The 25,043-nt window shown below is 48.5% G+C and overlaps 2 protein-coding genes across 5 annotated transcripts; one reads left to right on the top strand and one right to left on the bottom strand.

Annotated features, from left to right (window-relative positions):
* Window positions 1-30: 30 nt before the first annotated feature.
* On the top strand, window positions 31-857 carry NCBP2AS2 (NCBP2 antisense 2 (head to head)). The gene has a single exon (XM_032406826.1). The coding sequence runs from the start codon at window positions 118-120 to the stop codon at window positions 415-417; it is 300 nt and encodes a 99-aa protein (XP_032262717.1). The 5' UTR covers window positions 31-117; the 3' UTR covers window positions 418-857.
* Window positions 858-1,801: 944 nt separating this feature from the next.
* PIGZ (phosphatidylinositol glycan anchor biosynthesis class Z) lies at window positions 1,802-24,545 on the bottom strand. Of its 4 annotated transcripts, none has more exons than XM_032406828.1 (4): window positions 24,450-24,545; window positions 20,535-20,660; window positions 8,517-8,729; window positions 1,802-6,185 (listed from the first exon to the last, which is right to left on the bottom strand). In XM_032406828.1, exons 3-4 carry the CDS (start codon window positions 8,632-8,634, stop codon window positions 4,618-4,620), a joined length of 1,686 nt encoding a protein of 561 aa, XP_032262719.1. In that variant the 5' UTR covers window positions 8,635-8,729; window positions 20,535-20,660; window positions 24,450-24,545; the 3' UTR covers window positions 1,802-4,617. The 4 variants fall into 4 exon arrangements, 3 of the variants coding, with proteins under 3 accessions (XP_032262719.1, XP_032262718.1, XP_032262720.1); XM_032406827.1 differs by having other exon boundaries at window positions 8,517-8,732; XR_004299803.1 differs by lacking the exon at window positions 1,802-6,185 and adding an exon at window positions 7,366-7,401 and having other exon boundaries at window positions 8,517-8,732.
* Window positions 24,546-25,043: the final 498 nt, after the last annotated feature.

Consider the following 25,043-nt stretch of genomic DNA (forward strand, 5'->3'; position numbering starts at 1 on the left):
CCAATCCAAGCGCAGCAGTGTCGTCAGCGGACGGCGCGGGCGCAGACGTGGTCCGTCTTTATTTGTCGCCCGTCGGAAGCGAGAGTGGCGTGCTGCGGGTTCCGGGACGTTCGGAGGATGGTTCTTCGGCGGCTGCTGGCCGCCCTGCTGTACAGCCCGCAGCTGGTGGAGCGTCTGTCCGAGTCTAAGCCCATCCGGCGTGCGGCGCAGCTCACGGCCTTCGCGCTGATGCAGGCCCAGCTGCGCGGCCAGGACGCAGCCCGGCGTCTTCGAGCCCTCGCGGCTGGGCCCGCAGGCTCCCTAGGTCGCCGCGCTGCCCGCTTCAGAGACACCTTCACTCAGGAGCTGCGCCGCGGCCTCCGGGAACGCCCGGGGTCACCGCGAGGTAGCCAGAGGGGCCCGGGCGCCAACCCCTAAACCCAGGCTGGGCCGGGCCAGGGTCGCCGGCTTTCCCTTCTGGGCTCGACGCGGGCCTCGGCGCTAAGCAGTCATCCTGGGCACTGAGCACGGCTTTGAATCCTGAGTCAGACTGTCGGCTTTCAGAGGTCTCGTTCATCAGAGAGCCCAGGCCAAACCGACATCCCCGGGGAAGCCCTGTGATCGGACTGGGCACGGCGTGAAGAAAGCCCCCCAAGCCCGGGCCCTGATACACCACGTAGAGAGAGCCATGACCCGAACCACAGCCCGAAGGAGTCTGCCCTGTGCGCATGGGACTAAAACTCGTGTTCAATGAAGCCGCCTCTGCACTGATAGAGCAGCGCGCTACTTCCAGGGGAGAGAGCATGGATGGAAAGACACAGCATGGATGGAAAGACACAGCTGCCAAAATCCTCTGATTAAATGTGTGAGCCGAGTAATGGGTGTGAGTGTGGTACTTCTCCAGCGAGATGGGTTAGGGTTCCTGGGGACTATAGGCCCACGGTAATACTCGTTAGCGCATTTGGAGTGCTTACTCTGTGCTGGTACTTGGTAATTGCACTCCGTGCGGGTTATCTCACTCCTTACAATCACTTTCTTTTCTTTTTTTAAGGATTTTATTTATTTGAGAGAGAGCACAAGCAGGAGGAGCGGCAGGCAGAGTAGGCAGAGGGAGAAGCAGGCTCCCCAGTGAGCAGGAAGCCCGATGTGGGGCTCAATCCCAGGAACCTGGGATCATGACCTGAGCGGAAGGCAGACGCTTAAGGACTGAGCCACCCAGGTGCTCTTACAATCACTTTCATATGAGGAAGTGTAGGCCGCATCCTTGCAGAGTTGGGATGTGAATACATGCGTTTGACTCCAAGGCCTAAGTCCTTAACCACAAGTCTCTGCAGCATTTGCCCTGACCTTTAATGCCGGTCATTCATGTCCCTCACCCCGTTATCACCACTGGGCGTTGGACCTGCCTATTACGGAACAAGCTACCCGGATTCCTATTATCAGTTTTAGAGGGTCGGGGATACAATCAAGATAGCTAATGGACCCATGAGTAGGAAATCCATAGTATACAGAAATGCCTTGTCATGTGAAGCTTCTGACTGATTTTCTGATCACCTCTAATTAGGCTCCACAATTAATTGTGCAATCTAGAAAGCTTGAAGCCATGGGAGATGCTTTTAGGCTGGTGACCAACCAGAATTTATATCCTGGCCTTTTTTTTTTTTTTAAGATTTTGTTTATTTATTTGACAGAGACAGATAGCGAGAGCAGGAACACAAGCAGGGGGAGTGGGAGAGGGGGAAGCAGGCTTCCCACGGAGCAGGGAGCCTGACGTGGGGCTTGATCCCAGGACCCCGGGATCATGACCTGAGCCGAAGGCAGACACTTAACGACTGAGCCACCCAGGCGCCCCATATCCTGGCCTTTCTGATAATTACAGAGAAGGAGCTGGATAGGGCCGGAGAGACCTCCTGTGGGGATGGAGAAGCTAAAGTAACATTCCTAATGTTCATACTTCTGATTTGATATCCCATCAGAGGTGCTGCTGTTTAATCCTCTCTGAGGCCCAAAGTCCCACTCTCCAAATGACCAAAGTCCTGGTTTGGCATCCTACCCTCCTATCCTACCAAAGGACAAATACTCCTCCCAGACCATAGGCAACTCTGGATTCTCCTTTGAGGCTGGCAGTGAGGAGCCTGAGGAGCTTGTTCCTTCTATGACCTTTCTGCCACGTTTGTCTCTGGATCTCAGCGGCAGAATATTAGCAGTCCCCAGCCTGACTCCCTACCCTCAACATAGGTAAGCACACTCACTGGTAGGTCTTTTCTCCAGATGGGCAGGGACAAAAAGGGAAGCAGTGCTGGAAGCAATGAAACTACTGGACAAATTGGTCATTTTGGTAAGGAAGGAGAGAAAGCAAGAGAAGGGGGCAATTGTTTGTTTCTCATGGAGGAAGTGTGTAAGAACTAAGTTCCCTCCATTTTTTAGAGGGAGTCGGAGCAGAGAGAGAAAACGGTCCTTTCTGCTCCAGCTACAGGTCATTTGGATGCCTCCTGCTTCACTGGAGAAGCCTCCAGTGATTGTAGTCGCTGGCTTGCCATCCCATCAATTACCCTATTACTAAAGAGAAACATCAAATTCTTCCCACCACCCCCAGTGGCAAGCTCCCAGCAAGATTTTCAAGCTTTTCTAAGTTCTGCCAGAAAGCGAAGCAGGGAAGCAACTTACCCTGCTATCTTGCAGGGCAATTCTGATTCACCCCTTGATGCTACATAGACCTAGATATCAACACTTCATGGACAAATTTATTAGAGGCCAGATCAACAATCTACATGGACTGCTACAACCAATTCCCTGGAATTCCTCCAGGGAATTCTGAGATTGTGGATGCAACTGGGGGAGAGAAGAGGCAAAAGTCCCAAGAAGCTTTGGGACCCTAGAGTCCGGGGTGTCTCCAAGATGGCACTTGGGCAGAAAAGCCATCTTTGGCTGCAAAGTAAACAGTGTTTACTGTGTGCCAGAGATGATGCTAAGCTCTAGGGATAGGAAGACAAATCAGAGGTTCATAGAAACATAAACCACAAGAGCAATGCATTGACATGAACGGGTACTATGGAATTTAAAAGAGGGAAATGTCCAGTGGTTTGCTGGAGCCAACATCTACTGGCTCCTGAGAGCGGATCTTTGGCATCTCCTCCCAACTTGGAGTTCAGTAGCATCATTTTGGTAGTTTGAAATCAGCCAAGGTGGGAGTATTTATGCCACGGAAATCGGCCAGTGCTACACATGGGGGCTTTTCTGCCCCCAGAGAGTGGGCTGTTGAGCACTGACCGGCATATCACTGACTCTGCTCTTGCTCGGGGCTGGAGTCCGGAGGAGGGCGTGGCGCCAAGATGAGCAGCTGCCCCAGAGCAGCACGACCGGGCGCCGTTGCTCCCAGTTGCCCCAAACCTCAGCCAGCAGAAGGCAGGACTAGAAGAGTGCTCAGGCTTGGTCATTAGTATCGGTTTGGTCTCCAGCTCTGCGCTGATTTCCAGCTCGCTGATTTCTGGGGCCTGCGTGCTGCTTATTTGCAGGAGGCGGTAGGGATTTGAGGAGGGAGGATGAGGACAGGTCGAGTGCCGCGGCTCCTCACGTTGCCAGTGGATTGGCAGCGGTGCCCCAAATGTGGGGAGCACTGCGCCTGGGCTGTGATGGCTTTCACCAGAGCAGCAGGTGCTCTGCTCCATCCTGTGAAGAGGTTTCTGAGCTTAGACAGTGACCAGATCGCATTTAAGAAGCCTCTGGGAGCACCAGAGAGTTCTCCAGTGCAGCCAGCTAACAGCATTGTGTGTTCTCCATTCCCACTCGGGCAGGCTGAGGAGGGAGAACATCTGGGTTCCCCAGTCCCAGAGAATGACCCTTAAAGGGTGAGATGCAGAAAGGTCCCACCCCCTCTCTCGGGGACAGGCGTAGAGGAGGATGGGGAGAAAAGTTTCAGAACTACTTGTTTTGGTAATAACCAAACGCTGAGACGGCAGGCACCAGAGGGCCACACCCATGCTGCTTAAAGAGCTTCGGGACAGATGTGCCTGTTTAGCCAGGGGACATGTGCTGCAGACCAGGGCAGGACGCAGTGTTAGCTGGCAGACACCTCTTAGATGCTTTTATCCACTGGAGAGATTGGGAACTGAAGCTAGGTGAGGGGAAGGGGCTTTCTTAAGACCACACAGCCAGGGAGTGGCAGGCAGACCAGGGACTAGACGTCGGGTCTCTGGAGTCGGAGCTGCGTGCTCTCTCTACATCACCACACTGCCTCCTTCCCGGTGACCCAGGAAGCCGGAGGGTTATCATGACAGCAAGAGGTAAGGCGTCCTGGAAGGTTTGAGAGAGGTCATTCAGGAATGTCATTAGCAGATCTCTCTCCTTTCATAACCAGGTGCTCTTACATACCCAAACATCACAGTGGCTAGAAGGGATAGGGCAGGAACAGACATGGGGCTGTTCACCAGACATTGGTTACACCAGCTTCTTTGGGACCCTGGCCAGATCTTTGGTCTGTAAGGGGAAAAGGGTGCCAGCTCACCCAGAGGGCAGAGCAGCCAAAGCCTAGGCACAGGAGAGGCAGTAGTGGGAATTGCGGAAGGGAAAGGAAAGGAAGAGAACCAGGGCTCTGCTCCAGCCCAGCTACCCACAGAGAAGGTGGAGTGGTGCCTTCCCCTATGGCTGAATCGTGGGCGGTGGCTTTTCGGTCACATTGTCAGGCTTCTCCCCTAGTTCCAAGATGTGGAGGCTGAGATGGTCCCTCCAAGCCCCGCTCAGCAGTGAGGACAGGGCTGGTGGGTCTTCCAGGGTCAAGTGGGGAAACAGGAGTGTCTCACTCTTGAGAGGGAAGTGGCACTTCTCCATGGCAGGCCTGGCGGTGCCGGGGGTCACCACAAAAAGGCGGCAGAGCCACGGCCCACCAGCCACCTGGCAGGCTGGTTGTCTGGTGAAGTTGTTCAGGGCTCGGCACAGGACCCAGTCCTCGGTCCCACCCATGTCCACCACCTCCACGGGCGAGCCCAGGCCCGGGAGGTGGAGAAGGTGCCGGGGGGGCATGTAGGTGTGGGTGAAGAGGAGTGTGTAGTGGGTGGGTAGGCTGGGGGGCGCAGGTGCATGAACCACCTGCTCCAGGTGCCCCAGGCCGGGCACTAGGCCCCCCTGATGCAGGCAGCCAAAGAAGAGGGCACCCAGGACATTGAAGAGGACCAGGGAGCCCTTGCAGGGCACAGGCTGGGTCTGTGGACTACAAAGCAGGACGAGGGGGACCAGGAGGGGGATCAGGAACCGAGCCTCCTGGTGGCTAAAGGCAGATAGCAGGGCCAGAGGCGTGAAGTAGAGGAGCAGGAGGTGAGACCCGGGGCCAGACAGCAGGCTCCGGCCCCCCAGGGCCCTCCGGAAGCGCATTTGTGCAAAGGCCCGGAGGCAGCCTCGCAGCTGTTGCCACGCCGCGCGCAGGGCCCGGGCATGCAGCATCCCGAAGAGCAGGAAACCATTGACTGCCAGGTGAGTGAGCCGCAAATGTGTGCCGTGCCTCGCCAGGTTCTGAGGATCCAGGTTGTAGTACAAGAAGTTGGCAGGTGTAAGAACAAGGGCACTGGATCTAGAGGGACTGGAGAAATACCAGCTGTCCACAGCCACAAACACGGCCGCCACGAGGCTCGCCCCGGGGAGCAGCGCCAGGGCTTCTTTCGCCAGCGACCTGAAGCCAGGGTCTGCGGCCCCACCGGTGCTCCAGAGGAAGAGTGGGACCAGAGCAAAGGCCAGAAACGTGGGCCGGTTGAAGAAGCCAGCAGCCACGATGCCCCCCAGGAGCCAGCTGTGCGCCCACGGGCCCGGAGCAGGCTTCCTCGGGGTGGGGCTCCAAGCTAACCGGGGGGACACCAGCACCAGCAGCCCCGCGAAGAGCAGTCCCTCGATGGCGTTGGAGAAGGTCCTCGTGTAGAAGACCAGGGTGACGTAGGAGCCAGACAGCAGGACCAGGGCGTTCCAGCGCTCCGCCCCCCACAGCGGGGCCAGGCGGTACACGGCCAAGTCCAGGGCGAAGGAGAGGGCAGTGAGGAGGAGTCGGGGCCCCACCAGCAGCAGGTAGCCACTCATGGGGCCCGGCCACGGCCCCCACCGTTCCCAGAGCCGGAGCAGCCAGAAGGCGGAGCCGGAGGTCAGCAGTGGGAAGAGCACGGTGCGGCAGGAGCTGCGGGAGTGGAATTCCCAAGGCCGCGCAGCTTCGACGCCCAGGATGTCCTCTGCGGACAGAGAAGCGGAGGTGAGCCAGGTCCAAGCGCAGGGGATATGGCCCCAAGATGCTCCCACCCCCTCGTGAACGTGCCCCGCACAATCCCCGGGACTCTGGAGATGATGGGTTTTACTCCGGTGCTTAGGTTATGTGGCAGAGGACAGCGACCATTAGATAGAGGGTAACCCAGTGTGGGCCCGATGTAACCACACGAGCCCTTTAGAAGTGGAGAATTTTTTCAGCTGGTGGCAGAAGAGGACGTCAGAGATTCAAACCGTGAGGACTTGATGCATGTGGCTGGCTCAAAGGTGGAGGGACCCCTGGCAAGGAACATGAGTGGCCTCTAGGTCCACAGCAGCAATAAGCCGAATTTGTCCAACAGACGAGAATGAGCTTTGAACAGGTTCTCCCCCATAGCTTCCAGACAAGTACTCAGCACAGCCCAGACCTTGATTTCAACCCTGTGACACCCTGAGCAGAGAGCGCCTACCTGACCTCTGATTTGTTAGGCAGCAATAGAAATGAATATAGGAGAGCTCAGCCCTTCCGAGGTCTCCCTGTGGAGGGGGGCCGGGGGAAGCACGCCTGGGAAGTGAGGGGACTGTGTGCCCTGGGCAAGGTGTGTGGGGGGAAGGGGCAGGAGGAGGCTCCAGTCCCCTCCGTGGAGTGCTAAAGACTCCAAAGTCAGAGTCAAAAACCCATCCCTGTGATGATGGTTGTTATTCAGGACAGGCGCATGAGGCCGGGGAAGGGAACGAGCGATGACGGTTATGGTCAGAAGCGACTTTGGTGTTGTCTGTGATACTTAAGATGTTTAGAAGAATGTATTCAAGCAGTACTCATGTAATTAAAAACCTGCTTGGCTTCCTGGGGCTGGTCTGGGCTCCTGTCCCGCAGTGTCTCAGAGCTCTGAGGGGTGGGGTGAGCGAACCCAGCTCTTAATTTCTGCATCTCAGCTCCAAGCCCCACATCTCAGGCTTGATAACACTGCTGGCTGCTTGGGGCTCTTGACTTCTACTTATTCCTACAGCCTCTTCGCTGTCTTCTCTTTCCATGTCAGAAGGTGAAGGGGAGCGGCGCCTGGGTGCCTCAGTCGGTTAAGCATCTGACTCTTGATTTGGGTTCAAGTCATGATCTCAGGGTCCTGAGATCCAGCCCTGCTTGAGGCTCCGTGCTCAGCGGGGAGTCTGCTTGAAATTCTCTCTCTCTCCCTCTGCCCCTTGTGGCTAAAATAAATAAATAAATAATAAATAATAAATAAATAAATACCTTAAAAAAGGGAAGGTGAAAGGGAAACAAAATCAAGGTCAGATCAATCTGTCTTTTTTTTTTTTTTTTTTTTTTTTACTGGCTCAGGTTAAAAAAACTGTGGCAAAGACTGGACCTTTCACCTGAAGAAACAAATCCAGCTGTGAGCCCTATGGCAGGGCCAGTTGCATGTCTCCCCAGTATCCATTGCTTCCTTCCTTCCTTAGTCTCTTTAGTTGGGCATTTGGTCAGATATAAAGACTATTTTTCAGCTTCCTTCACAGCTAGGTGTGTTCACGTAATACATTCTGACCATCGGGATGGAAATGAGCAAAAAGTATGTGACATTCAAAATACGCCCTTAAAGAGGTGTCTGGCTCACTCAGTCAGAGAAGCATGTGACTCTTGATCTTGGGGTTGTAAGTTTGAGCCCTACGTTGGGTACAGAGATTACTTAAAAATAAATCTTAAAAAATATATATATGCCCTTAAAGAGAGCAGGCATGCCCATCTCCTCTCCAGTGGCTGGAAAGACTTCATTTTAGACTTGATGGCTGGAGTTCAAGCAGCCATTTTGAACCATGAGGAGGAAGCCATGTGCCCACAGCATCTGAAAAGCCTCACAGTCCCTGGCAACCATTCTCATGATGTATCCTACACCCCTCTGCAGATAAATTCTAACAAGTGAGCATTCCAGGCCTGGATTCCCTTACACCTCAGATGAACCTAGAGAAGAAAAGTTTCAGTATCTCAGACCACAGCCCTGTGTAAGTTTCCCAAGCACCCAGGAAGCCCAACTCTAACATCTCTCCACTGAGAAGTCCGAAACAGCTTTCACTATGAATAACCTGTACTGTTGGTCCAAGCAGGAAAACATCAAAAGAGGCTGGCATTTCATTAGTATCATCCAGAAGGTCAATGTCACCAGTCAGGAAGGAGATGTGAAATCCCCACACCCAAGTTCTTATTCCAGAGAGGCGCATGGATTTACTGCTCAATCACACAGACGTAGTTTCTCCCTCCCCCTGAATATCCAAACAGCAACAATCCAGACTTTGCTGCAGCTTAACTTAACCGCACGCAGGGAATTTACCTGCCATGACCTCAGGTGATTGGAAGAACTCATCCGGGTGCACGTAGCCTGTCTGTGGCAGGAGGCACCACACCAGGCGGAGCAGGCTGAGGCTGCCCCACAGCGCCCGGACTGCCATCTTCAGCTCAAACTGCTAGCCAAGACCCCACGCCAAGAGCCTAGAATGGCTTCTCAGTCCGCTACAGATGCTGTTCTGGTTCCACGGACCTGCATCTGCTGAGGACAGCATTTGTTAGTTGTTATAAGATGAATCATAATATGTTCAGTTGTCTGAACAAACTCAAAACTCTACATACAATACGAGCTGCTATTTATAAGTGCCCACTAAGTAGCAGAACTTCATGTGTGTATCTCATTTCATCCTTTCTACATTCTGGGGCCGTGGGTCTTACTATCGCCATTTTTAAAAAAGATTTTATTTACTTATTTGTCAGAAAGACAGAGAGAGACAGAAAGAGAGAGAGAGAGAGAGCAAAAGCAGGGTGGAGCTGCAGGCAGAGGGAGAAGCAGGCTCGATGCGAGACTCGATCCCAGGACCCTGGGATCATCACCTGAGCCGAAGGCAGACACTTAGCCGACTGAGCCACCCAGGAGTCCTTTACTATCTCCATCTTACATACAGGGAAACTGAGGCCTCTGTTGAATGACCTAGTTACTTGCTAACCGTATTTGCTAGTGTCTAAATATGATATCTGCAAATAGGATTTAGGGTGGCCTCCAAATACAGGTCTCACAGCCCCATCCTGTTCACCAGCTCCTGTCCACAGGCAAGCATGGCAGCCTGTCTCTTGCACTTCTGAAAACTTTGGGACCTCAATGCATTCCATCCATTTCCCCACAAAAATAAACTACATTTGACCCCACTGTCTCCAGTCACTCCCTCCAACCTTCACACGCCCTGCAATTTACCTTTGGAAGGTGATGAGAACTTACTGCAACGGTCAGAATGTGTGTGCCCCACCCCATTAAGATGTTGACATCCTAATGACGGATGTGATGGTGTAAGAAAGGGGAAGCCTTTGCGAGGGAGCCTTTCTGGGTGGAGCCCTCATGAATGGGATTAGTGTTCTTAGAAAAGAGGCCCCACAGAACTCCCTCATCCCTCCCATCCTGTGAGGACAGAGTGGGTGTGCTCTGTGCCAGGAAGAGGGCCCTCACCATGCCAGCGCCTTATCTTGGACTTCCAGCCTCAAATCTGTGAGAAATAAGCACCCAGTCTGTGGTATTCTGTGATAGCAGCCTGAGCACACGAAGACACTTCCTCATCATGGGGATTCTTAACCCGCCCCCCGCCTCCCACCCCGGACTCAAAGATCAGGAGGAATCTGAGCCCATTGCATGATGGCCCTATATCTCAGATATCAACACCCTCATATCATCTCTGGTGAACAGAAAAACAAGTTTGACTCTCCTCCAAGAATACATATGGTGACTGTTTCCTGACTTTGATATTTTAAAGCCTGACCTTAAACAGCCGTTGTTCTCAGGTGGAATACGTCACAGCAGAGGAGAGGAGAGAGAGTGAAGCAACATGACAGGAATCCAGCAGATGCTGACAAGGAGCATCTGGATACTAATACCTCAAGAAGTTTGAAAGATAACTTTTGCAGTCTCTGCTCGAGCTTTTGGACTGAATTATACAGACTCTTTTTCAGTGCCAGTGAATGAATATCCCGACTTTTAGAGAGAGAAGATGAGGCTACATTTGGGGCTGGGCTGCAAGCAAGGATCCCATTCCTCCCCAAGCAATGCCTGAAAGAGGACTTCAATTTCCTCCATTTTGGTCTTAGTCTGTACTTCATCACTGATTAAATTCTTCTTTCCAGCTTATCTCTTAATTCAGGCAAAAGACCCTGCAGGCAAAGCATCCCCTGAGGGGAACCAAACCTACCGCTTCAAGCAATTAGGACTGCCCTGAGCCAGCAAGCCCCATGGGACTGACCCCAAGACAATGGCCGACCTGACCTTTCCTGCCCACCTGCATAGTCCCATGTCTTCCCGGTGTTGGCCTCCCTGAAATAAATTCCTTTCCTCTTTCACCACCACTTGTCTCTCTGCCTTTGGATTTTGTCAGCAGCGAGTGGCTGAACCGGTCTATTGGGGACCCTGGGAGTCAGGGGCTTGCACCTCTGTGCCCGCTCACATGCCCTCACTTTAACTTTCCTTCCAGGCTAGGATTCAAAGTGCACTGTAATTTAGCAGCTCACATGATGAGATTATGAGTTTGGTTTCCAGCAATTTCAGCCCTGCAAGTAACAAGAGAGAAGGGTCTCTTTCGGGGCACACACAGGTCATTTTATGAGGACCTTGAGCTGGGAATTTGAAGCCCAGCAAAGGCATCATATACATGGTCACCCAAAACCTTGCCTGGGGTATCTCAAATGCCACATCACTCCATGGACTACCAGTGCTCTCTTTACCACTCAAAATAGGGCCTTTAAATCTAATCAGTCTAGAGAACCAATTCCAGAAAACCCAGAACCTCTATTCAGAAAACTCATGAGATTCTGTTCCTCTAGAACCACTTACAGTTATAAAGTCTGTATTAGTCAGGTTCAGCCAGAGAAAGAGAAACCAAACCATAGGATATATACATTAAGATTTATTGCAAGGAATTGGCTTATGCATTTGGGGGGCTGGCTAGGCAAATCTGAAATCTATAGGGCATTAGGAAGGGCAGGCCACTTGGGCAGGAGATGAAGCTGCAGTCCACAGAGGGAAGTTTCTTATTCAGGAACATCTTGGTTCGTTCTAAAGTCCTTTCAACTGATTCTATCAGGTCTACCCAGATTATCTAGAATAACCTCCCTTATTTAAAGTCAACTGAGGGGCACCTGAGTGGCTCAGTAGGTTAAGCATCTGCCTTCAGCTCAGGTCATGATCCCAGGGTCCTGGGATCAAGCCCCACCTTGGGCTCCTTGCTCTCGGAGAGTCTGCTTCTCCCTCTCCTCCCCGCTCATGCTCTCTGTTGCTCTCTCTCTCAAATAAATAAATAAAATCTTTAAAAGGGCGCCTGGGTGGCTCAGTCGTTGAGCGTCTGCCTTCGGCTCAGGTCATGATCCCAGGGTCCTGGGATCGAGTCCCACATCGGGCTCCCTGCTCGGCAAGAAGCCTGCTTCTCCCTCTCCCATTCCCCCTGCTTGTGTGCCTGCTCTCGCTGTCTCTCTCTCTGTCAAATAAATAAATAAAAATCAAAAAAATAAAAAATAAAAAATAAATTAAAAAAAATGAAGTCAACTGATTGTGGACTTGCATTGCATCTACAAAATACCTTCACAGCAACATTTAGATTAAGTTTGATTAACTGGGGACTATCGCTTAGTCAAGTTGACAAAAAAACCCTGACCATCACACTCTAGAGAATTCAGGGTTTATAACTGTGTCTGAATTTTATTTATTATTTATTTTTGTAAAAGATTTATTTATTTATTTGAGAAAGAGAGAGAGAGAGAGTGGTGGGAGGGGCAGAGGGAGAGAGTCTCAAGCAGACTCCACAATGAGTGTGGAGCCCGACGTGGGGCTCAATCTCATGACCCAAGATCACAACCTGAGCTGAAACCAAGAGTCCAATGCCTAACCGACTGTGCCACCCAGGTACCCTTCTGTGTTTGAATTTTATTTATTTTTTATTTTTTTAAGATTTTATTTATTTATTTGACAGAGAGAAAGAGAGCAAGAGAGCACAAGCAGGGGGAGCTGTAGAGGGAGAGGGAGAAGCAGACTCCCTGCCGAGCAGGGAGCCCGATGCGGGACTCGATCCCAGGACCCTGAGATCATGACCTGAGCCGAAGGCAGACGCTTAACCAACTGAATGACCCAGGAGCCCCTGTGTTTGAGTTTTAGATCAATGGGATAATTCTTCATGTAACCTACCAGTGACTCGTGTCTTTTATTCAAGATTCTGGTGATGGTATTCATGCTGTTCCCTGCAGCTGCAGTCCCTCTTCATTGCTCTGCGGTATTCCACTGGATGAATATACTAAAATTTATTTATCGTTCTGTTGTTTATCTGCTAGAGCATCTCCAGGTGTTGACAAATTTTTCTATTCCTAAGAATGCTGCTGTAACATTCTTATACAAGAGTTCTCTGAACTACATACCTAGAAATGGAATCCCTGAGTCTTGGGCATACATAATCTTAACTTCATTAAACAATGCCCAACGGTTTTCCAAAGGTCCTGCCAACCAGCAGATATTACAGTGTCCCCTGCTTCATATGCTGATTTATGCTTGGGATTGTCTAACATTTGATTTTGTGAATCTTGGGGATATTTACATGCATTTCTCTGATCACTAATGTGGTCAAACACCTTTTCAAATGCTTGTGGAACATTATTGTTTCTTCCATGGGATTCCTTCTGGCCATTTTTCTTACTCTGTGTAGGAATTCTTTATATATTCTTTATATTACCTGCATGACAAATATCCTTTTCCAAATTGTGGCTTGTATTCTTAACTCATTTCTATTCCTGTAATATTGGTTTCTTATGCTTTATTTTTGTTTCTTGATCCTTTTCACCAGCATTTTTTCAACTTTATGAATCTTTTTGAAAAATTGCGGGCGCCTGGGTGGCTCAGTCAGTTAAGCGGCTGCCTTTGGCTCAAGTCATGATCCCAGGATCCTGGGATCAAGTCCCTTGTCAGGCTCCCTGCTCAGCAGAGAGCCTGCTTCTCCCTCTGCCTCTGCCTGCAGCTCCCCCTGCTTAAGCTCTCTCTCTGTCAAGTAAATAAATAAAATCTTAAAAGAAAAAAAGAAAAAAGAAAAATTGACTTCTGGCTTTGTTCATCTCCTTTTAATTAATTTTTCTTAGCTTTATTTTTTCCTTCCATTTACTTTTTTTTGGAGTATTATTTTGCTGTTTTATTTCAAACCTTTTGATATGGACACTTAGCTCATTAATTTTGAGCCTTTAACTTTTGAGCTCATTAATTCTTGAACCCCTTCATATTTAAGATAATACATATTTGTGTATATATATACCACATCTTCTTTATCCCTATAAATACTGTATTAACTGCATCCCACAAGTTATGCTGTATAATCTTTTCATATTTTCATCACCTGTGGTTATAAATCTTTTCTAATTCTGAGACAGAGCAGGGACTGGACTGGAGTCCCCTCAATCCTGACCAGGAAATCCACTGTTCCTTGATAGCTGAAACCCTATGCCTCTTGACTAGCATATCTTGCGGGAATGCAGAAGCAGGATGCCTACCAAAGGAAGGGTTCAAACTAGTCTGCGCCAGGATGGACCCCAGCGCTGGCCTATCACTGACCTTTCCCCTCATTATAATACTAAAAACCACACCCGGGGGTACAGATTTCACATACTAATGAGACATGCAACGCATAAGGAAGCATGTGCTGTCCACTGCGTCTGCGCACATGACTTCCTCTGTCTCTCTCCACCCTGCATACTCAGACGTCACTCCTTTCCTGCCACAATCTCTTTAAAAACTTTTCCCTGCTTTTGTTTGGAGGGCTGGCATGAAAAACACTTTCCTTTGTGCTGTCTCCCTGGTGCTGGAGCATAAACCCCCATAAAAGCCTTGCCTGGAACTTCCTTTTGCCTCTAGTAAACTTGACTCTAGTAAATTTCCATTGCTCGGAGAACCCAAGGACCCTAGTTGGTAAAAATTCCATTGTAATTTCTTCTTTGACTAATGCTTTATGGTTGAAGAATTTGATTTTTTTGATCAACACTTAATTTTTTATAGCAGTTTCATGTTCACTGCAAAATTGAGAGGAAGGTTATAGAGATTTCCCATATATCCCCCTCCCCCACACATGCATAGTGCCCTCCTCATTATCAACATCCCCCACCACAGCAGTACATTTGTTATAACTGATGAACCCACCTTGACACATCATCATCACCCGAAGTCCACAGTTTACATCACAGTTCCCACTCTTGATGTTGAACATTCTATAGGTTTGAACAAATGTATGATGACATATCTACCATTACAGTATTGTAATGAGTATTTTCACTGCCCTAAAAATCCTCTGTGCACTGCCTATTCATCCCTCTCCACCTCCAACATTTAATGTTTAATGGTCCATTTTTGTAGACATTCCATGGATGCTTGAGAACACCATATATCCTATAGTTACTGGATATAGAGTTCCATGCATGTTTGTTAGATCAAGTTTAATTGTGTTGCTCAAACCTTTTATATCCTTAATAATTTTCCACTCCTTATTCTACATATCACAGAAATCTGTGATGAAATAGCTCATATGGTAGTGAACTTGTCTAATTTTCCTTGTAATTTTGTCATTTTAGCTCATTTTTAAAGCTATGTCATTGTTTTTATAAAAGTTTAGAACTGTTGTACCTTATTGGAAAATTGAATATTTTATCATTATACAGTGTTTTTTCTAAAAATTTATTTATTTTAGAGAGAGAGTGCTTGTATGGGGGTGGGGAGGGGACGAGGGAGAGAGAGAGAGAGAGAGGGAGAGAATCTCAAGCAGACTCCCCACTGAGCGTGGAGCCCGATGCAGGGCTCCATCTCATGACGCTGAGATCATGACCTGAACTGAAATCAAGAGTCGGACGCTTAACCGACTGAGCCACCCAGGCGCCCCTATACAGTTATCTTTTTATCTCTAATGTTTTGTCCCTAAAATATCTTCTCTGATATTAATATAGTTATATGAGCTTCCTTTTATTTAGTATTTACTAGTATATCATTTTAATACTTATTTTTTATTTTTATGTTTTCTGTTGGAACCATTTTTAATATTTAAATACAAAAATTGAGCACTTTTTTGTTTCAGACACACACACACACACACACACACTCACACGCACACACGTCTCTAACAGCCAAAATGGGCAGAGAAAACGAGCTCCTGCTCTGCCGTCCGCAGTCCCCACCCTGTGGTTCAGACTGCCCGCAGCCCGCCCTCCTTGCCAATACAGAAATCACAGCGGCTGCTTTACAACCACAGCTGTAAAGCATTGTGCGCATGTCCCTTCCCGACATCTCCGCGCTTAAAACAGAAATGGCCGGGGCTGCATCCTTCCCAGTGGTATCAGTTCCTATGCCACAATGGGAAGGTGAGGCGACCTTCCCGTCACGAGTTACTTAGTGAAAGGGTGGGATGGCCAGAGCTGGAGGAACCGTCGGCATTGCTGCGCTCTGCTGTCAGAGTGAGGACGGCAGAAATGGGACAGCGTGGAGGGCACAGCTGCAAGTTGGGGGTCTCCGTGAGGCACTGGGGAGCGTTCTCCACAGCAGGTGTCCATAGATCAATGTGCCAAAGTTAAAAAAAAAAAAAAAGAATCCAAATAATCAGCAGTTCCAACACTGTTGAATTTTCAAACTTGTCCCACCAAGACAAGTCGTAGAGTAACAATCCAGATGTTTCCCGGAAGTGAAGGTAGAGCCCCTGGCACGCCTCCCGAGAAGCCTACGTCAGGCACCACGAAGTATCTGCCGTTGCCGTAGCTGCCGCTCCATTTGCAACTTCTCGGTCTCAAGGACAACAGGGAGAACGGGGATCATGAGGGAGGTGGTCCCAATCCACAAGGCTGCCCTGGGAAATCTCTGTGGTCTTCGAGCCACAAAGACGGAGAAGATCAAAAGCGGCCCCAGCCCCAGACGGGACCCTCTCTGGGAACATCTCTGTTAGTCCCCACAGTCTCTCCAACCGGGTCTCATCTAGCTCCTCGTCATCTTCCTCCTCCAGCTCCAACTCAGTCTTCTTGGCATCGCTCTTCGACAGCAATTCATCCGGGGACGGGGCACCTCAGGGCTGCCGGTGGGGGCCAGTACTCTAATATTCAATACATTGTGTTCTCTGCTTTCGCCATGTTATGATTCGGGGTGTCCATTTCTTTTTAGCATAATTGGAAACTTTTTGGCTTCCTGACTATGTGGATAAGGGTCCTTTTCCATCTATAGAAAGTAATCTTCCATTGTTTTTTTTCAAATATTACCTCTTCTCTCTTTTTTATTTATTCTCCCTCTGGAAGTATGATTAAATGTATGGTAGACCTTGTTGGTCTGTCTTCTGTGTCATTTTAACTTCTACTTTATATTTTCTGTGTCTTTGTCTGTCTGGGCTGTTTTCAACTAATTTCTTCTGTTCTATCTTCTACATCCCTAATCGTCCTTTCAGCTGTAGTTAGCCAGCTGTTAAACCTGTCTATTGAGGGGCGCCTGGGTGGCGCAGTCGGTTAAGCATCTGCCTTCAGCTCAGGTCATGATCTCAGGGTCCTGGGATTGAGTCCTGCATCAGGCTCCCTACTCAGCCGGGAGCCTGCTTCTCCCTCCCCCTTGTCTCCTCCCCCCAACTCATGCACGCTTTCTCTTCTCTCAAATAAATGATTTTTTTTTTTTTTTTTTAAAGCCTATTGAGGGGCGCCTGGGTGGCTCAGTCGTTAAGCGTCTGCCTTCGGCTCAGGTCATGATCCCAGGGTCCTGGGATCGAGCCCCGCATCGGGCTCTCTGCTCGGCCGGGAGCCTGCTTCTCCCTCTCCCACTCCCCCTGCTTGTGTTCCCTCTCTAGCTGTCTCTCTCTCTCTCTGTCAAATAAATAAAATAAAATCTTTAAAAAAAAATAAAAAAATAAAAAATAAAAATAAAAAAACCTATTGAGTTTTACATTTCAATTTTATATTTTTCTTTCCTATGAGTTGTTTGATTTTTTCCACATTTGTTGCTCTTTTGTCATATTTTCAAGCCTCTTTTATTTTTTTTAATTTTTTTTAAGATTTTATTTATTTATTTGACAGAGAGAGACACAGCGAGAGAGGGAACACAAGCAGGGGGGAGTGGGAGAGGGAGAAGCAGGCTTCCTGCAGAGCAGGGAGCCTGATGCAGGGCTCGATCCCAGGACCCAGGAATCATGATCTGACCTGAAGGCAGGCGCTCAGTGACTGAGCCACCCAGGTGCCCCTAAGCCTCTTTTATTTTTATATTACATTAAGCATACTTATTTGATATACCATATCTGATAATTCCAACATCTAAAGCTTTTTAGGTCTGAATCTGCTGTCTTGTTTCTGCTGGTTCTCACTCATCATGCCCTGTTTACTTCTATGTTTACCAAATTATTTTATTTTATTTATTCCTTGGACATAACCTGTGGGAATTATTTGAGGCCAGGAATGAGGGCAAATTTCTGAATTCCACTGAAATGGATTTACACTTGCTTCTGTCAGGTACCTGGGGGCATCAAAATCTGGGACCAATTTTGGTCATATTATTGGCTCCAGGTTTTTGTTTTTGTTTTCTTTTAGGGAAGGTGGTGCCTAATCATGTGAATTCAGGCTAAAAATCTATATGAGGGCAGGCTCGTGGTTACAATCTCAGAAACAGAGATTCCCGCACCTGCACCCTAATTCGATTAGCCTCAGGATCCAAGAAAGGCAGTTTTCCTTACAGTCCTCTGGGGATGGAATAGTTTATTTCTAGGTCCCCTTTATATTGAGAATGCAGTCCTCTGGAGTCCCAGCTTTGAGAGAGTCTCCTGTTAGGCTTCTCTCTCGAGTGGGCTTCAGGATTTATCTTCTGTCTTGCCAGTGTTGAGAGATCACAAAAACCCATGCTCATGTGCACTCAGTTTTGCATGTGTCCTTAGTCCAAATCTGGCTTCAAGGCTCTACATACCTCTCTTAGCCCCTACTCTGGTGCCTTAGCATTCCTTACCTTTTGCTCAGCTCACATATTATTATATTATAATTGATTTTATATAAATAATACAGAGGATTTCAAGAAAAACTGCCTTTCTTGGAATCTAATGCTAATCAGATTAGGGAGGGCACAGGTTCTCCCCTGAGAATGTGTAGCCATGAGCCTACCCTCAATATAGCTCTTCAGCCTGAATTCACATGATTAAGTACCCCCTCCCCCACAAGAAAAAAAAAAAAAAACCCAAGCCTGGGGCCAATAATGATTAGAAATGGTCCCAGACTTGGGATGCATATACAGTAATAATACCAGATAGATTATATATGAATTATTATTTTATATTTATATACAGAGGGGTTGGCATAAGAAATAACCATGTTGAGAGATAAGATGGGGGTTGTGAAAAGCTAAGTTAGTTTAAACCCTGTCAGCTTATTTTCAAGGAAGTCACGCACTTAGGAGTCAGCCTTGGTCAGAGAATCTTGTCATTATTTGAGGGGAAACAGGAAACGTGAGGGGAACATGCTGCAAACACATCAGTGCTTTTTCAGGATGTGCCCCAAACTACTATGGGGAGTTTGGGTGTCTCCACAATTATTGAGGGTAGATGGGATGGGAAGATGCTACGTCTAGGCCTCTGAAGCTGGTTCTAGAACTGCTGAAGGCTGCTCCTCAGTGCATGGGAGGGTGGGCGACCATGGGACCTTTGGGACAATGACTTGAACATGAGGCCTCTGGAACAAGCCAGCCTGTGGCCATACAGCCTACAGGAGTAGAGGTCTGCTTCCCCCATCCCAGCCGAGCCCTCTCTCATCCTGCCCCTCTAGCTCCCACACGGTCTGCCCACGCCCGTGCCATTGGCCGGGCTGCTCCATCTCAGGGGTGCGGCTTGCACCCCTGGAATCGAGTTTGGTCTCTATGAGGGCTGTTTGACAATTCAGTGAGAATTGTTAGTGTATCTAATAGACTTTTAAGCAGGGAAGGAACCACACAATGTTTGTTTTATATGCTTTTGTCACTTAGCAAAATATCAAGAGCATCATTCCATACATTGTAAGCGTCCCCTCCCACGAGCCACAATCTCTCCATCCGTTCCGTATCTCCTTGCTCCCTCTGTTCTCTGCAGTTGGCACCCTCCCTTCGTCATAAACATGTCTGATTCTCTACCATTCCTAGAAAAACAACCAACCAAAGCTCTCTCTGAAGCTGAGGTGTCCTCTATCCACTGTCCCTCTCTCCATCGCCCTGCACAGGATTCCTTAAACCATCCACGTTCACCGAATTCGCTCCTCACATCGTGTTGGCCATTCAACCCGACACAGTCTGGCTTTGCCCACCTCCACTGTGCCGACACAGCCCCCTCAAGAGCCTCCTTGCTTTTCCAGTTGTCAAACCCAATGGCCACTTCAGGCCCCTACCCCGCATGCCATTTGACAACAGGGAGCCCTTCCACAATTCCTTCCTACACTATAAGAGGCTGGGAAACAAAAAGCTACCTTTTGTAGATCCCCTTGAGGTTGGGTTATGCAAATTAGGTTTTAGGAATTGAGAAAGCAGGGGCGCCTGGGTGGCTCAGTCGGTTAAGTGGGGTTAAGCGTCTGCATTTGGCTCAGGTCATGATCCCAGGGTCCTGGGTTAGAGTCCCCCTGTCGTTGAGCTCCCTGCGGAGGCTGCTTCTCCCTCTCCCTCTGCCCCTCCCCCCAACTCATGCTTGCTCGCTCACTCTCTCTCTAATAAATAAATACAATCTTAGAAAAAAAAAAAGAATTGCGAAAGCAGACGTGAGACAGGCCATATTTCTGCAGTTGGCATTGTCTTCTCTGGGCAAAGAAGGTTATGGAGACATGGAGTTTTTCCTGCAGCAGCTTTCCAATGTCTGTCCCCAGCTGTGGGGACAGAGACACAGCTGCAGTTAGGGTGGTGTCCTGCTCCTCAGCAACTAAATTTGCCTGAGTTCCAAGGGAGCCTTTACACCTGCCTGATTGTCACACAAATGGTGACTCCTCTAGTGAGTTACTCCTGGGTGTTCGAGAGTCTTCCTGGAGGCCCAAGCTACAACCCATTCTTCCAATGCACCTGATGATTTTCAGTCCCTGTATAAATTCCTTTTCTGCTGGCTTCTATTTCCCATACTGCACTCTGGTCATTTGGTACCAGAGGTAGCCGTAGGCAGTAAGCCCTCAAGGATGAGGACATGCCTATGCTAAAAGAAAATACCTCTGCACTGGCAGCAGGGGACACCTGGGCCCTGCGTAGGCCTCCCGGGCAGCGGGTGCTCTGGGCCATGGCCTCCCCTTGTACTTGTCCCCGCGGCTCTCCAGAGCTTTGCAGTCCACCAGCTCTGTCACACCAGCGAAACCATCCCACACTCACCTGCTTTTCCAACTTGACCACGCATCTCATTCTGATTTCATCTAGTGCCTCCACGTCGAAGGGCCCCTTGTCACCCTTCTTCTGGACCTTCTGGGCCCCAGGCCCCAGCCCACAACTGGGTCCACCCTGTGGGGAAAGGGAACAGTAAAAGGGCCCAGACACCTGCTACCCTCCCTCCCACAAGAACATACATACATACATACATGGGGAAAAAAAAGAAAATGAAGAAAATAACTGGCAGTCTACCTTCCACATCCAAAAGTGTTTTTAAGAATGAGGGCAAAACAAAGATATTTTCTGGCAAATCAAAACTGAAAGATCTTCACAAGCAGACCCTCAGAATTTTCTAAAGGATATATAATATATATATTAGGCAGAAGGAAAAATGATGCTAGAGAGAAGATCTGAGATGGAAGTAGGAATAAGGAGCAGAGAAGTTGGTCATTAGATGGGAGATATTTGGGAAGTAGAAGCCAAGTAAAAGTCATCCTCCCTCCTGCTGTTTTCTTCTGGCAAGTAAGGTCAAGGCGATGGGTAAGTTTTCTTTCCTTCTTTCTTTCTTTCCTTCTTTTTTTTTTTTTTAGACTTTATTTATTTATCTGACGAGAGAGAGAGAGAGAGAGAGCACAAGCAGGGGGAGCGGCAGGCAGAGGCAGAGGGAGAAGCAGGCTTCCCGCTGAGCAGGGAGCCTGATGCGGGGCTCGATGCGGGGCTCGATGCGGGGCTCGATCCCAGGACCCTGGGATCATGACCCAAGCGAAGGCAGCCGCTTAACCGGCTGAGGCACGCAGGCGCCCCAACGGGCAAGCTTTCTGCCGCAGTGTTCCATGCTAACGCACCAGCTCCGTGGGTGCTGGCAGGCAGCTATGGTGGTTTGGCCACGGCTGCCCGATCGTCGCTTCGCAAACACAGCACCGTGCTCTTGAAGTCAATGTGCCGGTGGCAGCCTCCTGTGTTGCCTTCTCCTGATAGAGCCACGGAGGCAGCAGCTCCTACAGTGGGTCAGTTTCGCAGTATTCTAGAAGTCCTTTCTGGAGGTTCAGCTAGACCCTGACCATCCAGCGCCTTCCAAGTTTCATAAGCAGCTACTTCCCTATATTTAACCCCGTGCTGATTAAAGTTCTTAATTGTTTGCAAACAAATCAACGATAAAAGCTCTGACTCACATAGGCTTAAACAATTCATCACATCATAAGACAAGACCACCAGAGCTTGGAGCTGATGGGGCTCCTTTGCTATTTCCCAGTGATCCTTCTGATTTCTGCCTCTCTCTTTGTGTGGACATCAGCCTCATGCTGGAAGCAAGATGGTTAACTCAGCCATTCCATTCAGACACAACACTGAGAGGAAGAGTCTATAGATTCTTTGTGTATCACTTTTTTTGTTGCTTCTTTCGAAACAGTTTTATTGAGATATAATTAACATACAACTCACTCATTTAAAGTGTTCAGTTCAGGGGCGGCTGGGTGGCTGGGTCAGTTAAGCCTCTGACTCTTGATTTTGGCTCAGGTCATGATCTTAGGGTCATGAGATCGAGCCCTGCATTTGGCTCTGTGCTCAGCACAGAGTCTGCTTGTCCCTCTCCTCTCTCTCTCTCCCTCAAATACATACATACATACATACATACATACATAAAATCTTTAAAAAAAAGTGTTCAATTCAATAGCTTTTAGTATATTCACAGTTATGTGCGACCATCACCCCTTATCAATTTTAGAACATTGTGATCACCTCAAGAAGAAAACGCATACCATTTACTTAATCATCTCCCAACCCCCTGCCACCACCTCAGCCCTAAGCAACTGCTACCTACTTTCTCTCCATAGATTGCCCGATTCTGGACTTTCTTTATGCAGTATGTGGCCTTTTGTGGCTGGCTTCTTTCACTTAAAATCATGTTTTCAAAGTTCATTCACAGTATAGCCCGGGTCAGTACTCACTCGTTATTATGGCCAAATAATAATAATTCCACTGTATGGATGTAGCACACTTTGTGTATCCATTCATCTGTTGATGAACATTTGAGTTGTTTCCACATTTTAGCTATTATGAATAATGCTACTACAAATATTTGTGTATAAGTTTCTGTGGGACATAATTTTTTCATTTTCCTGGGTATATACCTAGGAGTAGAACTGCTGGGTCATAATGGTAACCCTATGTTTAATTGTTTGAGGAACTGCGAGATTGTTTTCCAAGTGGCTGGTCCTTTTTATGGTCCCACTGGCAGTGTATAAGGGTTCTAAGTTCTCCACATCCTGGCCAACATGTGATGTTATCTGGCTTTTTGATTCTAGTCATCCTAGTGAGTGTGAAGTGGTATCTGCTTGTGGTTTTGACCTTCATGGGCACCTTTTTTTTTTTTTAATCAAAGAAATTTTTTCCAGAAGTCCCTCAACAGACTTTCCATCAAGTCCCATTGGTCAGAAGAGGATCAAATAGACTTCATAAACCAATCACTGGCAAGTGCAATGGGATTACCAGGGGCGACCCAGCCGCTGGTTTGGAGCTGGGGCTGTGGGCTACCTCCTCTGAGATGCACAGAATCCAGAGGGTGCTTACCCTAACAACATCAGGTTCTGTTAGGAAGGAGGAAGGAAGACAGGGGATCAGCGGTGTGGCTCCTACATGTGGCTTCCACGGCACCAAGCTCTGGTGGTTTTCCTTCTTCTCTAACCATTTATTTTTAGGCTGCTTTTCCTCCATCTACCCCTGAAATGTCAGGGCTCCTGGTCTTCAACTTTCACCTTTCTAAGCATCTACACTCTTTTTGGGTCATCTCATTTATTCTCCTGGTTTCAATTTCCATTTGATGACTTTAAATTGCTTCTTCTCTGAGCTCCAGATTTACTGATAATAAATAATAACAATGATAATAGTGTTGCCATTTTTCGATACTTATTTTGTTCCAGACACTGTACATTGTCTCATTTATTCTCATTTTATAACAACCCTAAAATTCTATTACTGTTCCTATCTTATGGATGAATTAACAGGTTTAAAGAGATCAAGTTTCTTGCCCAATGTGACAGAACTAGTAGGTTGATGAATGTAGGTGTTGGACCCAGTCTGTTTGACCCCGGAGCCCTGAGCCACTGCCTATTAGGCTTCTGCCCCCACCTCAAACACAGGGCAGCCAGCCAGAACTCATCACTTTCCCATGCACCAGCCCTGCCCCCACATCCCCTGCAGCAGGGAGGGAATGACAGTTTGTCCAATTATTCAGTCCAGAAATCCAGGGGTCATCTTCCTTCTTCACCCCTTCACTAAGTGATACTAACTTTGTTTTCTAATTCTTTCTTTCTTTTTCTTTTTTTCTTTCTTTCTTTCTTTCTTTCTTTCTTTCTTTCTTTCTTTCTTTCTTTCTTCCTTCCTTCCTTCCTTCCTTCCTTCCTTCCTTCCTTTCTTTCTCTTTCTTTCTTTCTCTTTCCCTCCCTCCTCCTCTTCCTTCCTTCCTTTCTTTCTCTTTCTTTTCTTTCTCTTCCTTCCTTCCTTCCTTTCTTTCTTCTTTCTCTCTTTTTTTGTAAGTAATCTCTATATCCAAAGTAGGGCTCGAACTCACTGAACTCACGACCCCACAATCAAGAATGGCATGTTTTACCAACTGGTAACAGTTGGCTTACAAGGCTTACAAGTCCCACCAGTCCCCACTGGCCCCACTCTCCCCCACTGACCCCACTCTGTGCATGCAGAACTTGGCGCTCCAGAAACATGACGTCTTTCTGTAGTCGCCTCTTCTGTCCTGCCTTCTCACCCCAGCGTCTTTGCTCACATTGCTTCCTTTGCTGGATGTGCTTATAATATAAAAGTTAAAACCCTCTTTGGCCTGGTAGGCCCGGTTTCAAATCCTTGCTGTCACTTGCTCATGGTGAAAGGGCACTCAATCTGTAAACTGAAGTTAACAATAGTACCCACCTCAGAGCTCTTGTGAAGACAACATGAAAAAACAAACAGGGATGCCTGGGTGGCTCAGTCAAGTGTCTGCCTTCCGTTCAGGTCATGATCCTGGGGTCCTGGGATCGAGTCTCGCATTGGGCTCCTTGCTTAGCGGGGAGTCTGCTTCTCCCTCTGCCTGCGGTTCCCCCTGATTGTGCTCTCTCTGACAAATAAAATCTTAAAGAAAAAACAAACATAACAGTGGTTTCTTTCATTATTCATTTTGCTTCAACTGCCGAGATCCCCTAGAAGCCCTCCCCAACCTCATTTCCACAGAACCCTGTGCTTCGCGGAACACGGACCCCTGGCGCTGTCTGATTGCTTCTCAGCCTCGTCTGGTTGAGATTCCCCCAGGTGTGGGATCCGTTCGTATCTATCTCAGCCCCTCGAATCCACCTGATGGGCCTCCTGTGGGGCCAGGGCCAAGGACAGAGTCGGAGGTCCCCAGAGGAGGTGACAATATAAGAGGACACTGAACTTAACAAGTGCGGGAAATTCTCCAGAAAGAGCCAAAGCGCCGCAGCCCTCGGTCCCGGGGCTCCAGGGGGCGGAGCCAACAAGACGGGGTGTGGC

Source organism: Phoca vitulina, unplaced genomic scaffold (genome assembly GCF_004348235.1).
Source record: "Phoca vitulina isolate PV1807 unplaced genomic scaffold, GSC_HSeal_1.0 scaffold8, whole genome shotgun sequence".
NCBI lineage: Eukaryota > Metazoa > Chordata > Mammalia > Carnivora > Phocidae > Phoca > Phoca vitulina.